Source organism: Monodelphis domestica, chromosome 3 (assembly GCF_027887165.1).
Source record: "Monodelphis domestica isolate mMonDom1 chromosome 3, mMonDom1.pri, whole genome shotgun sequence".
Taxonomy (NCBI): domain Eukaryota; kingdom Metazoa; phylum Chordata; class Mammalia; order Didelphimorphia; family Didelphidae; genus Monodelphis; species Monodelphis domestica.
The window spans coordinates 250,265,806-250,283,949 of record NC_077229.1 but is presented as its reverse complement, the minus strand read 5'-3'; the positions used below and the strand labels follow the sequence as shown (position 1 = coordinate 250,283,949).

The window sequence follows — 18,144 nt, the reverse complement described above, 5'->3', positions numbered from 1 at the left end:
TCTTTGAAATTATCTGCAATTTGTCCTTGTTTATTGGCATCCAAGTGGCATAGTAGAGAGAGTACCAGACCTGAATTCAGGAAGACTCATGTTCTTGAGTTCAAATGTGGTCTTAGACACTCACTGTGTGAGCATGGGCAAGTTACTCAACCCTGTTTGTCTCAGTTCCTCATCTGTAAAATTATCTGGCAAAGAAAATGGCAGACCATTCCCGAATACTTGCCAAGAAAAACCCAGTGGGGTCATGAAGATTCATAGGAAAGTGAAAGACTAAACAACAGAAAGAACATCCTATTTGTTCAAAACTGTTTGCATCCCCCTTCCAATTAGATTGTTAGCTCCTTGAATGCAAGGACTAATTTTTAATTCTTTGTATCCCCAACATTTAACAGAATATTTGGCACACAATAGGCACTTAATAAGTACTTGCTGACTTGACATGAAATACCTGATCCAGTGGTACTTAACCAGTTCCCATTGGAATTTGCTGTGATGCCTTTGCATTTGAAATTTTTTTATTTTCTCTCTCATTTATTTGTTTTTGTATGTTTGATTATTGAAAAATACCAAACTTAAAAAGAATCCTTAGACTGGTTAATAAGAATAAATGGGAAAACAAATATATATGTGTATATACATATATAAAGATTCTTTGTTTCCCAGTTGATAAAATAGAAGATACTGAATTCATTTTCATGATTTTACTGATTTTGTTTGAACTTTGAAATTTATTCAAAAATGAATAAAGAGAGATTAGGGTTTGTGAAATCAGAGAATGCCAGATTTTAAACTAAAGACATCTTTCTCTGAACCTTGGAGTTCATAATGGTTTGGCCATATAATTTTCTGTTTTAATAAGGGCAACTAAACTAATATAACCTTGTCAACAAACTTTGACCAACTCCCAGTTCCTCATTTTACTTTTTTGTCATGCTCCCTTTTGCCTTTGCACAAGTAAATTCTGTAAAAGTTAATGTAGAAGTATTTATCATGCATATCTAGAATGGGAATTATATTTATCCATTTATCTCTAGATGAAAACTCTGCCATCTTAATGAATACACAAGGGTCCTTAAAGTCTCCTTATTTCCTTATAGTTCTTTGTGATAACTCACATAAGGGAGTATAGAATTTACTCAGAAACTCGTCCTATATATCTTATTCAATTACTTTTAAATTTAGTGAAACTTTTTGCAAATGTGTTGAGATTCATCATTCTTTTGAAATTGCCAAGAAAGGTTATCTCAGATGCTTTAAGTATAAAAAGGGAAGAAGTAAAGACTCCTGGTAGATATATTTTGGATGTGCTAAAGAACAGAATTGGAATCCTAATCATGTTAAGGTCCAAATATTTTACTGTATGGCTTGTTCTGTTGCTCCTCTTCCATTATCAGTTGGAATCAGTTGCAAAATTACTTAAGAATCACAGGAGAGTTAAGAGAGGCCTTAGGACATTTAATCTGGTATATAACTGACTATTAATTTTCTATCTCTTCTTATAGACAGATAGTAAAGGAGCATCATTCAAGGGAACCCATTTCTATTTTGGATTCTCTCTCAAGTCCATTTCAACTCTAAATATCATGATTCTATACCTCTACTTCTACATCTGTCCAATTTCTCCATTGGCCTCCAAGCTTCTTTTATTTCTAATCTTAAAAAGATATATTAGTGATAGATCTTCTTAGTAAATATTATATAAATACCATAGATTATTAGAACCAAGAAATCATAGAATATTTTAGAGCTACATGGAACTTTGGAGATAAATGAAGATTGTTCCTTTTATAAATAGCAAAACAAAACAAACTGGCAGAACTATAATTAGAACCTGAATATTAACTTCAACCCAGGTCAATTTATCAATGTAAATATTTATTAAAATATCATGGCAAAGTGGGAAAAAATGCTAGATTTGGAGTCAAACGATCTGTGTTCAAATACTTCTTGACTTCCATTTGTTCATTTACAAAATGAGGAGTTTGGATTAGATGAGTTCTAACTCAATTCATTTATTAAGTACTCTGAATGTTGCAAATGGAAAGGCAGATACTGTGAGATTCCATTCTGCTAGAAATACCTTCTACACTACAATTTGCAAAGGACTTTATTAGGCATTGGAAAATGGACAAAGCTAAAAAGGTTTTTAAAAAGAGGTATGTACTTTCCTCTTATGGAGATTACAATTAAATATGAAGGATATGACACTTAAAGAAGTAGTTACAATAGAAAACCAAACATTATAAATATATGAAAAGTACTGCTGTATGTGTCCAAGGGAGGAAAAAAGCAAGGAATGTAATAGTTGTGCTATACTGAACCCTGAATAGAACAGATCTAGAATAGTTTTTCCTATTCTAGATTTCACATTTTATAAAGGACATTGCAAAATTAAAGTGTGTTCAGAAGTGGTGACCAAAGCAGTGATTTGAAAAACATACTATATTTGGGGAACTTTAGCTTGAAGAAGACTAAGGAAGTGATAAGTCATGATGGTAGTCTATAGTTTCAGACTGTAAGGTTAGCGAAAGGCTCATGGACAGAGGGGTAGTCCATCTGCATTTTACATAGTGGGTGGATGGGTGAAAATCACAAATGTGTGGTTGAGTGGAAGAGGAAGGGAAGACATTTCAAGTAAGATAAAACTTCAGATGTAGGGAAGCAACAAAAATGATAAGGGGAATGTCAGTATGCCCAGAACTAGTGCTTTGATGGAGAATATTCATACAATAAGAGCTCACTGTTAAATTCACAGTGTGAGTACTTAAACCTTGGTAATCTGCCTATAACATATACAGGATTAGCTTCTTGAGAATACAATTTCTTTTTTTTTTCATATTTGTATTTCCAGCACCTAGCATAGGATAGCACTACTAGATAGGTATCTACACATTTACTTTAGAATGGATACATTTGTGATAACTAAGTGATATAGTGGAGAGAGACTTGGATTTCAAGTCAAGAAGACCTGAGTTCAAATTTTCCCACATCTACTTACTAGCTGAATAACTCTTCACAAGTCATTTAACCTCTGACAATCTCAGTTTCCTTATTTGTAAATTGGGAATAATAATTGTATCTACCTCCTAGGTTTGTTGTGAAGGTAAATGAAATAATATTTGTAGAGTACATGGAAAGCACTAAAATGATTAAATATATATTTATATATAGTATGTGTGTATATTCATATACACAGAAACATTTGTTCAAATATATTTATATATACTAGCTATAAATAAATAGTATGTGATAGAGAGGGAGTTATTCGATTCTTCTGTTTGTTGAATACAAAATTAAAGAGTTTGGAGTTTATTCGAAGGGCAATAAAGTCCAATTGAAGGCCTTTAGTGTAGTGACAAAATAATATTTCTACATGAGAGATTCATCTGGCAGTGGTGTGATGTATGAATTGGAGAAAAGACATTTGAGGTGCAAAGAATGTTTTTTTGAGACTATTGAAGTAGTCTTAATAGTTAATAATGAGCCTCTGTACCAGGGCAATAGGAATAGGAAAAGAATAAATGAATGATAAAACATTTATTAAATGCTTATATGTTAAGTGTTGGGGTTCCAAATAGGTGGGTGAAATAGATTCTATCCTGCTCTCAAGGACCTTGCATTCTGATTCAGAAAGTGTTGGTAGAGCTAAAAGAGAAGTTTCAAGTAGATAGCAAGGCTTGGAGTACATAGAGTTTATTGGCATGATAGACATCAATACAGAGATATCCCTTTGATATCAAGACTTTCCCCATAGCAGTTTTGATGTAAGATGGGTTAACAGAAGAAATTAAATGGGAATTTTGGGGGAGTTTTGCTGAAACTGCTGATGATGTGCAATGACCAGCAGAAGAAACAGAAAAAAGTTTACAAACTCAGAAATGAAACACACACACACACACACACACACACACACACACACATATATGTATACACATATAGTATTGTAAAAACATAAACATTTTATCTTTAATGCCATAAATATACATTTCTTTTTTAAAGTTAAAGTTTGTGAAGAATGTGAAAACCAGAAGATGACATACAAATGCTAGAAATATAAATATATCTTAACATTGACCTACATATAGCCTATGACCAAATACTTACCCAAATTTAACCATGAGATACTGTAAGACATCATAAAAGAAAAAAAAGGAAGGCCCAAACATTTTAAGTGGATTTTCCATTTGCCAGGTGCTCTGTACCCCTAATCCCTACATTATGGAAGAGACACCTATACTTGTGGGATTGGAAAATATAGTGTCAATATTGTATGTCCAGAGGGCCAGAATAGGAATTAAATGGCCCAACAATCCTCTATCTTACTTTAAGGATTGTGGTTAGTAACTCCATGCTCTTCCAAGTAATGTGATTAGCCATGACTGCCTTTCTAGAGTTGAGGAGTCAAAGGACCTTAACTTAATAATGTTGAAAATGGGCCAGAGAATTGGAAATAGATCAGGGACTCCAATTTTCCCTCTACATGGATGGAGATAGGAACAGTAAACATCTTTCCATCAGGGGTTAAAAAGAGAGAAACATTGGCAGCAAGTTTAGGGGTGAAAGATGAGAGAACTTTCCACATAGCCCTGGAGGAGATCTAAGGCTGGGGCATGATGGATGTAAAAGAAAGATGGTAATAAATATGAAATAGAATTGGAAAGTATTGCTAACTAACTAGTTATTAAAAATGAGGGGGATAAAATAGTCAAAGATAACACCAAGGTATTGAAGATGAGTGATAGGGATGCTGTTGTGAGAAACAGGACAATCAAAAGAAAAATCAGATTTAGTATGGGCATATCTTGCTTTTGTTCCTAATTAATGAATAGGTTTAATGGATTCAAGTGTATTCCCCTAACATATATATGATCTTTTAGGTTATAGTAATTATCATTGAGTAGATGACTTGAAATGTTATTAAGAATTCTTTTTTTCTTTCTTTTGGGAATCTGTAGGGAAAGAAGCAGGTATGCCTCTGACCTCAACAAGAGCCTTAGGAAATAGTGTTTCAAAACTTAAAGTATTAAAGTTTAAAAAATTCTATGAAAGGGGGCTAAAATGGAATCATATCTTAGCTCTTTGGGGAAGAATATTTAAAATCTCATATGACAATGTTTAATATACCTGTTCTTCCTCTCCATTTTCTCCCTTCTTTTTTGCACCTTGTTCAAACCTCCAGGTTAGTTAGTCAGACAACAAGCATTAAATACTTACTATTTTCCAGACAGAGGTTAGTATTTGATGGTGTTGGGAATGGTGGTATCTATAACAATTTGGGTTGGACATTTTAATTTTTAGTTTTATAGTTTTTCCCACTCCAAGTAGTGTAGATGTTTTGATTCTTCAGTAGTTCTGTATGAAATTATTGATGTGAGTATTCTCTGCAAAGATAGATTTCAAACTATCCAATGCATGCTCATCCTTTGGGATTCCTTATCCATTTCTTCCCATGAATTTTGCAAAAAAGAGTCTATTTAGCATGTGAGGAAGCTTCCTTTAGTTCTCTTGGCATATGGTTATGAGTGAAGCACATGAGGCCCATCTATTATTCCTGACTGTAATTCATCCATGTCTCTGATCACATACTTAAGCTGCTGCTTCTGTCCTTTTCTCCATGTCTAATATATTGAAGGCTGCTCATGCCTATTTTATGTCTCTTTTGGATGCCACTCAGCATTATTTTTTTAACATTTTTGTACTCCATGTATTGCACATTTAAAATGTCATTTTTTAAAATGGAAATGAGCTACAAGTATGAAGAAAGCCTTGAATAGGTTCTGATGTTACTCTTACTTGGAGCTTTCACACTCATCCCTACCTAGTTAAAGTTCACACCCTCTCCATATTATTTTTGTCTTCATGTTTATGTATTATGTATATATTAATAAGTGTGTATTTTCCCTCAATATAATGTAAGTTCCCGACGTAAAGAGACTATTTTGTTTTATTCCTTATCCTTATTTTTAGTATAATGCCTGACAAATAATAATATATGCTTAATGCATCTTTTTTAATTCTAATGAAAAACATTTTTTGCTAGCTTCCACTGTCTACATATCACCAGCCTTTACAAATGTGGCATGCTATATCCAACCCTGGACCAGTTGTCTGAAGACCCTAGTCTTTAGCCTTTGGGTAAGCCACTTAACCACAATGAGTTTCATTTTTCTCATTTGAAAAATCAGTATATTACTTACTTGCCCTGTAAAAGAACTCCCCAAAGAACATAGCATGAAAGTAATAATAGTTTATTACCTTTTTTCCCCTCCTGCTAGAGGAATAAATCTTACAAATAAGAGTGGTAGCCAAAATATGATTCTAACTTACTTCTTAAAATCTAAATTATTAGTATAAAAGTGTTATTAGTGCAAACATTATTCATGACCTAAAATATTTTTCTGGATAAACATATTAACAACATCTCTGTAGTGAATCTTTGATCAAAGGACCATTGATTTAGAATCAAAAGAGAATTTAGAGGTTACCTAATTCAACAGCTTCACTTTTGCCAATGTAATAAATGAAGTCCAGAGAGGCAATCTATGAAGAACTTATTTTAGAGAGGGAAACAACATATACAAAATATAGTAGGTGCAAGAAAAATAAAGACTAAATGGAAAGTAACTTTAGACAGAAAGATGCAGGATCTTATGAAGGACCTTTTTTATGAGATAGCCATTACGCAGAATTTTAAAGGAAGCCAAGGGTTTCTAAGAGACCATGTTTAATAGCAAGTATATTCTGATCATGGTGGATAGCTAGAGAAAAAACTAAGTGATAAGAGATAAACTATTATGTGTAAAGACTAGCATCTAGGCCAATGTGGATAAACAATAGTGTGCTTAGGTAAGAAATAATGTTCTAAAGTGTTAAAAAAATTGAAAAATTAAGAAGGAACCAGCTTGCAAAGGGCTTTAAGAAACAGAAATTTGCATTTGATCCTCGAAGGAAAAGGAACTATTGGAGATTCTTGAGTAGGAGGTGATGTGGTCAAACTTATAATTTAGGAGAATCACTTTGGCAACCATATGGAAAATGAATTGGAATGAAGAGAGTTAGTTGGAGAAAGGATTACAATTAGAAGACTTTTGCAAGAATCCATAAGAGGTTATGAAATACTGTACTCAGGTAGATTTTGCTAAATTATATTGCTTTGCTTGTAAGCTATTTAAAAACAAAACAGAACACTTAACTATGCATGACTTAACCAAGATATCCAGAAAGTATTCTTCTAAGTGGTAGCATGAATGCAGAAAGAAGAATGTATTTAAGAAATGTAATTTGATAGGTAGAGTGAATGAAAGAGAGAGGTTAAATAAAATACTGAGTTGGAAAAACCTGGGTGACTGGAAGAATAGTAGTTCTTATAACTGTAACAGAAAGCTCAGAAGTGGGATGGACTTGGCAGGATGATAATGAGCTCTGTTTTAGGCATACCACATTTGAGTTATTCAAGGGACATTGATTTTGAAATGTCCAGTAAACAGTTGATTAAAGGCTAAAGTTCAGAAGAGAGAGACACAAACTGGGAACAGAAATCTGGGGATCCTATGTATAGAGATGGTAATGGAACATCTGAGAATTTATCAGAACAGCAGATAAGAGAGCACAGAAAAATAAACAAAGAGAGATTTGGACCTTGTCTCTGGGGAGTGGGTGTGACATAGACAAAGATCTAGGGAAGGAGAAGGAGGTGTTATGGGACAAAACTGCGACCCACCATCTCTTTCCATGGTGCTAAATCAAATTCTTCCTGTATACAAGCAATCTGAAACTTCAGAACTGGCAATATTGAAAATTTTCATTCAAGATAGTCATTTGGAACTCAGAACATATTTCTTATATAGAATTGTAAATGATAAGACAATTTCTAGAACAGCATATAAAATCATTTTTAAATACAATCCAAATAAAATAATATAATAAAATGGTATATTGGATGAAATAATGGACCTAGAGTCAAGAAGACTCAAGTTCATATTTTGCCTTACACTTAATAGCTGCATGACTATGATAAAGTCCCTTTCCTAAGCTTTAGTTCCATTAAATAGGGATGACAATATCTGTGCTATTTACTGCATAGAGTTGTTAGAAGGCACAAATGAAATAATGTATATAAAGTGCTTTGCAAATGTTAAATCAGTAAGTAAATACCAGGTTCATTATGATTCAGTTGCAGCTAAAATATATTTTTATTGACTTCCTATTCCTTTAGTGAGTGATTACTATCCGTTCTACATAAAGCACAGTTCTATCTCTTCCTTAACATTTCTCATGCCTTCAAAATAGCTTTAAGAAGTTTTTTTTTCAGTTTTTTAAATTATCATTGAATGTAGATAATATTGCTTTTTAGTCCTCTTGCCAATATTCTAAATGGACAGTGTAACTTTTGTATTCGCCCTCAGTTATCTACCCTTGCCTATACCTCCATTTCATGTTTAATTCCAAGTCAGTAACCAAGCATTTACATTTTGTTTCCCCAAATCCTTACCTTCCATCTTTGAATTGATACTAAGTATAGGTTCCAAAGTGGTAAGGGTTAGGCTATTGGGGTTCAATAATTTTCTTATAGTGATACAGCTAAGGTCAAATTTGAACCTAGGACCTCTTGTCTCCAGGACTGACTCTATCTACTGAGCCACCTAGCTGCCCCTGACCAAGCATTTATTAAGCATTTACTTCAGGCAAACATTGTAATACATTCTGGGAATAACAGGAAAAGCATAAACATGATCCTTGCCCTCAAGGCTTTCCTTCTAAAAGAAAATATAACACAAAACATGTATATATATATAATTTTCCATTTAATATATACACATACACATATATATATATATGTACATATATATATATATATATATATATATATATATATATATATATATATATATATATATATATATATATATATATATATATATATATATATATATATATATATAATGGAAGGTAATCTCTGAGGGAAGTCACTAGTAACTGGTTGGGGAGATTTGTATTGGGCAAAGTTTCCTATAGAAGGTTGGGTTTGAGTTGAATCTTGAAGGAAAACATGGTCAAACCTGTGCTTTGATACTTTGGAAGCTAAGTGGCAGATAGATTGCAATGGGAAGAGGATAGAGGCAGAGAACCCTCCAGAAGATTTTTGAACTGAGTGGAATGAAGAGAATTTGTAAGAGGGATTTTATGAAGGTAGGAATGACAAGACTTGACAACAGGTTGTATATGTGGACTGAGTGAGAGTCCAGAGTCTCAATCATACCTACTTTTTGTACCTGGATGACTGGGAGAATGGTGGAGCCCCTTATAGTGCTAGAAAAGTTGGACAGAAGAGAAGATTTAGGGGAAAGTCAATGAGTTCCATTTTGAACACAATGAGTTTGAGATAACTCAGGAATTTTCCAGTTAGAGATGTTTCATAGGAATAGTTATTTAGTCTCTTTAAACATAATATCATTTTCTTCCTCTTTAATGACTTATAAAACCAGGATTTCATTCTGGAAGACCTTTCATTGCTTTTGAACCAATGCTTAATAATTTATATACTCCTCTGATTTTCATAGAGACTTCCATCAGTAGCTGCTGACATATCCAATCACAAATTTATAATGTCTTACTGCTAGATTTATAGTTTATACAAGGAACTTGTCATCTCATTTCCCCCAGGTGCTCTGGTAGTCTATAGTATATGTCTATTACTTCCTTCCTCATTATCCTTTACTAAATGCAGTGCATCATGTCTCTTCCTTCCAGTTCGTATATCCTTACAAATATAAATATTTTCATGAAGTACAATACTCCTTCCCCTTCTCCCTAATTTGTTCCTTCTGTCCCTTTCCATTCCTAATCAGAATCATGAGTCATGCCCTATAAAACCTCAGGTTATATCACTATTTTGACCATATTTGAGATTTTGTTCACTTTGTTCAATTGTATAGAGTTTTGAGTCAATTAATATAATTTCTCCCCATCTTCCTCAGTCATTGTCTTCAAAAGACTATGACAGCAGTTCCACTTTTAATCATATGCCTTTTTCATACCTATTGCCTCAAAAAGCTATAGCATTCAGCAGCTCTATATGGATATTTTCTCTCATCACCTCTATTCCAGTTAAAATTATGTTAGTAAGATAGACCAATTGCTTGGAAACTACCTCCTTATAGTATCTGGAAGGTGAGATTTTAAACATTATCATAGTATAAAATGCATTTCTTCATGTGATTGTGATATATTGCCCAATAAGGAATATAACAACAATTTTCCTTGTACCATATTGTACCTCTGTAATAGTCATGAAGTCAACTGCCCCAATCAATGAAGTAAAAGGTAGTATGCCACAAACTCTTCTTCCCATTCCCATACCTCCCCCTTTCTTTTGCAGTGAGAATGGTCACCAGTGAGAAAAAGAATGTTGGTCTCATACAAGGCCTCAGCTAGATATGTCTTTAATGAGTGACTATATGTATATTCAGGCAACATAATTTGACTAAATCCACATGAGAACAAGCTTTTATTAAATTATGTGGTTCTGAATATTCTATTTTATTTGGGCTGCTTATTTGTTATTATTGTGTTATCAATCAGAATTATAAATCACCTTTTAGGAATATCCTCTATGTCTTACACAAGTCATGAGCCTGTATAAATTAGGATTAATTCCCAATTTGATTAAAGATTTGATTGCCCCAATCTACTTGTGAAAACTCTCAGTACTCTGTTAAGCAATACCCTCAGGGGAGATTTCTGAGTATTAGAGTTTCTTTAGATTCATTGTTTAAACTTTTATACCCTTAATATTAAGGGTTTGGAATCTGAGAGGAGAAATATTCTATATCAAATAGTCATTAGATAATCATAAACAAAGGTTTAGAGCTAGAAGAGATGTTAAAGGTAATTTCTGGGCAAGTCACTTAATATCTCTGTGCCTTAGATTATCACTAGGTAAACATATTACATAACATGTTTGCCTCAGATTTCCCATATGTAAACTGAGGGAATTGTACTCATCCTTACTTTCCAGCATTATGATTCTAATTAATCCCATTTCTTTCATTTTATAGATAAGGAAGCTGTGGTCTAGAGAATTTATGTTTCTTGATTAAGGTCAACACAGTAAGTGTCAGAGCTAGGATATGCTAAATCTAAATCCATTATGTTTTCTACTGTATCAAATAATTTGTTTCATTGTTTTGAATTGAATGTAGTACTGAGGTAAAAGCTGAGACATTTTAGACTATCCAAATAAATTTAAAAATTGTATAAAATCATCTCTATTTCTAACTTATATAGTACAAGAAAACACAGTCCCAAATCATATCTAATTTCATCCAGTTTCAGAACTGTATTTACTACATTTGAATTCATTTTGTATTTATTTTATTTTTTCCTCTGATTCTATCATACACATTTGTTGGTCTCTAATGCATCTTGAGTTTGTGATACTTAGCTTTGATGAGTTAACATGAAATTATTTTCTCTGGAGTACAAGTACTTAAAGAAATGAGGAAAAGAATAATTTCCAACAAGTCTATAGATGAAGTTTCACAATTATAGGCAGGTTTCTTGTAGTTCAATCTTCATAAAACAATTTTGACTTTTTGGGGAAGGGGGCATGTGGGAGACTATAGGAATACTAAGCCATTCCTCCTTAATTATGACATTGCTGATTTATTTATAGGCAGTAAAATGAATTCAGGAGGAACAAAGATATAGAATATTGATTGAAATGAACTTGCTCATAAATTCTCAGTCCTCTGTGTTTTGGGCATACTTACAAAGTCTGGTTGGCGGCTGATTTTATATATCTCTTGCATAATCAGAATTCTGTAACTGAAGTAAATAAAAATTAGAATAAAAGGTATTTTCCCCCATACTATTACTGAAGGACTTCCTGGGCTCATGCCATCATAGAATTGAACTCAGAATATAGTCTTATTTTCTGACCCCACTAAAGATGCATAGAAACAAACATTTTACATGACATACATAACAATTTTTGAAGTGTGAAACGTAGGAAACTTCTGAGCTTTTTAACAGCACAATCAAATCAGAACACATCAAAACAGCTGGTGTTCTGTGACTCAGAATAAATCAACCCATTTTGAGTCACCTCATACTACTTTATTTCTCTTTACAGTTTCATAGAAAAGATTTAAACTAACATATGTCCTTTCCATTTGGATAAACCTCTACTTTTAGCTGCTTTGCTTTCTCATTCTAAGATGAGTAAAATTGGCTGCAACATGGAAGAAAAAAAAAATAAAGACTGGCATTTAAAATAATTTCTTTAGGGAAAAAAAATGTTCCTATGTTCGTGTTATATAAATCATGTGCTTAGATGATGTGCCCTAGGAGAGAACATGATTTGATAGGTTGTGTTTTGGAATGTGGATGATGCTACCTCATCATTTTTTATATGATAGAAAAAAACAACTGGCAAAATTATTATAATCCAGCATCTGAGATAATAAAATATTCTTATTGCTTAAGGTAATAATGACACTTCAAAGAAATATAATATGATGGTGCTAAGTAAAATATGAAAGACATTATTTGTTTTATATCCTGACATCACTTTTTCGCTTTTGTTCTGATAGGTACCTATTACACCATTTCTCTGGTGAAGGCTATTCAGCAGTGGTGACCTCTTCCAATCGAACACTCCACAAATTATTATCTCTGGACTCCCAGCTGACACCCTGCCGGAGGCTAGAGCTACTAAGCCAACTGGAACTGTGCCCGTTCTCCTGTCAAGGTTTTTTTCTTACAGAGGAAAAAGGAAAAAAAAAAAGATGAAGTTGGGCAAAGTGGAGTTCTGCCATTTTTTGCAGATAATAGCCCTTTTCCTGTGTCTTTCTGGAATGAGTCAAGCAGAACTCTCAAGGTCCAGATCAAAGCCTTATTTCCAGGCAGGGAGGCCACGGACCAAGCGCAGCTGGGTGTGGAATCAGTTCTTTGTGCTGGAAGAATATATGGGTTCAGATCCTCTTTATGTAGGAAAGGTAGGGCATTCATCCCTTTAAATGGGGCATATGTTTTTTTTGTCAATATTTATGACTTGTATTTGTGGGTAGAATAAATTTAAATCAAAACAAAATCCAGAGGTATTTGTCCTGAATGCATTTCTGAGTAGCTTGTCTCTATTTCTGTTGCATTTTTCAAACTAGATTCTTTTTGTATAAAAACTACTTTCCGCTATAGTTAAACTCCTTATGGGAACCAAAGTCATTTAGAAGATAGTTTACTAACTTTTACAGCCTTGTTTCCTTCTAATCCTGTTTCTGTCACTAACTAGGGATGCTACCTTGGACATATGACTTAAAGACACAAGTATCTTACTTCCTTCAACTTAAAAAAAGGAAGTTGGCAGGTTATCTCTAAGATATTTTTTAATCTCCAATGTGTTATTGAAGTATAAGCTTAATGAATCCTACCTTAGTTGCCTGAAACATTAAATGAAGTTTATACAAAATACCGAATACACAATATAGTTTTAACTTGAGTGATCTGGGAAAAAGTAGTTTGTTATCTTAAAAGTTACTATAATGCCCCCAGATCATTGAGGATTAATGGGATTTGGAATGATATTTAAAATGTACTCCTTGAAATACAGTTTAAAGGATTTTCTTTAGTTACTTTCCATGGGGGAAAAGGGATAGATTTCCTTCATTAGCATAGATGCTTAATAACTTTCAAAGCCACCAGATGAGATTTAGAGCTACTTGACTGAATCATCACGTTGCTGATTTTCCTCATTTCATCTCTCTGTTTCCTTTTGCTTTGTCCACATGCTTTGTGTTGCCACATAAATGAATAAGAGCTGATGATATGCCAGAGTATTTTTTGTAATGATGTTTGCATGCTAGAATGTCAGTTCATAGGATACAACTTGAGGCTTTTTGGCTCTGTCTTTAGTACTGAGAATTTGGGTAAAAGCATTCAGCCTAGAGTGTATTATTGCTATAATGGTATGGCAACAGATTAAGGTCTTCCTTATGTTACTTAAATAAAAGGCCAGATCTTTAGACTTATGTTGAATTTTCCACTCACCCAATAGTGTGTTTTTAAGGAATATCTGTGCTGAGCACAGCTAAAGGCTTTACAAATAGAGTGCCTTGGTAGGAACTACTAACTCTGCATTTTTTCTGGTTACTTTGTCACTTTTATGTTGTTGTTCCTGATAAGCTGAGGCCCAACAACCTGATAAACTTATCTATGTATTGATTTTTCAGCTTTGAAGATCTAGGAGGAACTTTTAGTATTGATTTCTAGGATTGAATTTTCATTTGAACACCTTAATTTGTATGAGTCCCCCAAACTATTCTCCCACTCCCAATATATCCAAGTCTTATGCTTTGTCTATTGTTTGAAGTAGCCCCCATTAGACAATATCAGGATCATTGTGATAAACTAATTTCATTTCAAGTGACATATATGGAAGTGTTTTGGTTTGATCTACTATATTCATAAAGTGCTTCTCATTTGGGGACGAATGTTTAGGATTTCCATTTAAATTAAGGTGGCAGAGTTTATTTTATTATTTTCTTTGTGCCCCCGGGGCTTACTAGAATATCTTAAACATTTCTGGAGTGTAGGTTGTGGTACTTTCTAGAACTGTACCTATTACAGTAGAAACTCTTTCCATCTAGGGATGTTTGCTTCTTATAATGTATAGCCTTAGAGTATTGCCTTGGGATTCTGAGAGGTTAAGTGACATGTTCAGAGTAGCACAGCTAGAATGTCTAAGAGGCCTGACTTGAAATAATTCTTTTCTGACACTGTTATATCCTTTAGCCATTCTGTCTCTTGCCTTGCTCATAATAGGCATTTAAAAAATGTTGGCTGAATTTAATTATCGTAATGATACTTATCAGTATTTGTTCTTCCTAATAAGTATTGCTTTTTCAAAACTGAATTTTTATGCTGCCTGTTAAGCAAAATGATCCAGCCATAATGTACCCTTTAAAAGATATATACCAGGTACTGTTCAAGACAGTTATGGAATTTTCTAGTCATTAAAACACACACATTAAAGGGGATATGACATACTTTTAATTATCTTTCATGTATTAAACACTCCAGTTTTGTATTATTATCAGCATTCCCAGACAAGAGCAATGATATATTTCCTTCTTTAACCATACTGCAGTATTTTTTCTTTTCTTTTTTTAAAATTTGCTTTAAGAAAAGACAGTGAGAGCCATGAAACCATTAAAAAGGTTTTGATAATTGGTTCAATTGTAGAATCTCATCATTTGTAATGCACATACAGCAATTTTGTGATTTCTTCATCGAAAAGGCTAAAAGTTCAACTATTTCAATAAAATATCAATATATATTGAATTAAATTATAATTGCAAAAATATAACTGTTTAAAGAAAACAGAAAAATTTTATTGATCTGACTTGAGTCTTAAATGGAGCTATGTAATGTCATAATTTTAAAAAATCTCATAAATCATGGTTTTAAAAGCCTTGTTTTAAATAATATAATGTATACATACTATATTACTTAAGCATCCTTATAAGTATATAAATTGATTGGTCTGTATAATGCTAATATAATCATACTTCCCTTTTAAATACCGAAGCAATCAGAATCATATTGGTTATTCATGCTTGATGATAGAATCAATATCCAAAAAGAAATATTAGAACACTGAGCTTAATCTAATAAGATAGTATTTAATCTAGGTAAATTTTAGCACTTTAATAAGGTTCGAAAACTCTAGTAGTGTAAGATGGACTAATACAGCATGTAATAATTTGTGTGAAAAATAGCTGTTGCTTTAGGGTATTACAAGCTCAATATGAGTGCCATGCCAACCTAAGAAGCTATTTTAATCTTAGGCTTCAATGCCCCAAATTTTAGAGGTTATTGACCAACTTTACTATACTGCCTCCTTGTCATTCCACAAAGAGGAGAGTAATATTAGAGGATTATGTTCCATTTTGTGCATCATATTTTAGAAAGGATATGGGAAAAGTCTTAATACATCCAGTGAAACTTAGTAGGATAATGAGGAAATACAAGACCATGCCCCTAAAAGAGAAGATAAAGGAATTGTGCATGCTTATCATACAGAAAAGGAAAGAAGACTGGAGGAGGCAGAGAATAATAGTTGTCCTCAAGTATTTGAAAGGCAATTATGTGGAAGAAGCATTTGTTTTGCTCTGCTTGGTTCTGGAAGGCTGAGCTAGGAGCAATGGGTAGAAGTTGGAGAGAGGATGACTTGGATTTTAATCAGGTAAACTATTCCTAAGTTCAGAGTTACAAATGAAAGACCGGACTAGATAGTATTTTGAAGTCTTTGCTAAATCTGAATATTTTTCTTTTGAAAATTAAGAAATATGATGAATGTTTATAAAGAGATGGAATAGATAAAAGAAATGTTTATTTTCACTAGTTATGTTAGGGGATAATTGTGACCAAAAATATTTTAGGATCCAAAGGCAAATTATTTATAGGAGAAAAAGGAGAATCCACACTGTGATCTGAGAAATGTATTTCAACTAATTTAAGATAGTATGATCCCTTGGGTCTTGCTAACTAATGAAAAGCTATTTTGGTGATTGAGAATGTGAAAATGATAATATAATAAATGCATTCATAGGTAAGTTTGATTGCATAAAAGATGAAAAGCTAAATAATCAGATTCAAAATTATGTAACTTACTATTTATCTAATAGTGTTTTGTGGACCTCTGGTGTTCTTTGCTACGTGAATAGATGTTGCCTCAACAATTAATCTGGTGATATTTCCTCACTTGAAATATTAAATGTGAAACTATGCATGCATTAAAAATCCTATTCCTAACAATTTTAGTATGAAAATACTTAATTTCCACTATTTGCTGTGAAAATTCCATGATACCTCTCCTTTATATAAAGATTAGTTCATATCTTTTGACACCCCTGTACCACCATTTATGGATTCTGTCAAGTTGTTACAAGCCCCAAAGTGTTGTGTATTCAATTTACTTTAAAAATATTTATCTTAGGGAAATATTTCATAAAAATGGCAAAAAGTGCCTTCACTCGAAATATCTTAGTGCTTCCTTGACTGTTGTAAATATAACGGAACATTTAGATAGCATGATTGAGTTTGGGCATTTGATTAAAAATTAAAAAATAATTCTTTATATTAACTAGTACAATGTAGCCTTTCGTATCTCAGATATTATTACTAATTATTTACTTCATGGAATTTTCTTCATATACATTATTTATTTATGTATGCATTTTTGACAAACACAGAAGTAGGACTTTACATTATATTATCACTTGTCTATGAAAAAAATGCCCTCACTGAGAATCTAGGGATAAGTTTTGAAATAATGTTTCTCAAAAAGATGTCTGTGTACATGTGTGTATACGTATGTACGTATGTATATGTAATATATATAATAGATAGATAGATACACATACATATATATCATACTGTTATTGAGAATAGTGATATAAATAGTAGCTTTTAAATGTCAATGGTACACTGATTTTAAATCTTCTAGCTCCTAAGTGTTTGAATTGTTTTTTCTTACATTTTGTAGTATGTGTTGACTTTCCCTTAATTTATAACTTGTATTAAATAATGTTTTATTAAGCAATGACTTTACCTACACAATTATAGAGTCAGATTCATGTAAAGAGGCTCTAGGGCATAGATATAGCCATTTGGCTACGGAAATTAACCCTTACAGAGGATAATTTGAAATTATTAACAAGTTTCTCTTAAAGAAGAATGAATCAGCTTTTTTTTCCCAGTTAATGTGGAAATAATGGCTGAAGCCAGCCATTGATTCAGGTCTCTACAAGGCTAATTCTCTTTTGTCATTAAGACAGAAGAAATGACCCTTTTATTGGGCCAAATGCAAGGTGCTCTTCCTCCAGCACAAAAAAAATGGCATATTTAAAAATGAAGCATGGCACATAATATCATTAGTATCAGAGATAAAACTTGAGCCTTTTTGGTCTTTTCAGGAACAAAGTGGTGGTACTTAATGTTGTAAGAGAAGCCCCAAACTTTCCAGTTGCATGCTCTAAGTGGCTATCTGCAACCCTGTCAAAGTCTCTCAGCTGTAAAGTCTGTAAACTTTCCTCCTTTCCCCATATCTTCTAAGGCTACAGAGAATGTCAGTAAGTAGGCATA

At 32.9% G+C, this 18,144-nt stretch overlaps 1 protein-coding gene across 2 annotated transcripts in view; it reads left to right on the top strand.

Moving 5' to 3' along the window:
* Positions 1-18,144, top strand: part of CDH7 (cadherin 7) — a 193,368-nt gene that overhangs the window by 9,402 nt on the left and 165,822 nt on the right. Inside the window, exons 1-2 of one of the 2 annotated variants that reach the window (XM_016431702.2) lie at positions 11,058-11,109; positions 12,594-12,998. In XM_016431702.2, the coding sequence (XP_016287188.1) occupies positions 12,789-12,998 (210 nt within the window). In that variant the 5' untranslated portion in view covers positions 11,058-11,109; positions 12,594-12,788. Of the gene's footprint in view, positions 1-11,057; positions 11,110-12,593; positions 12,999-18,144 lie in introns of those variants that run through there. The other variant, XM_001365629.4, reaches the window with a different exon arrangement.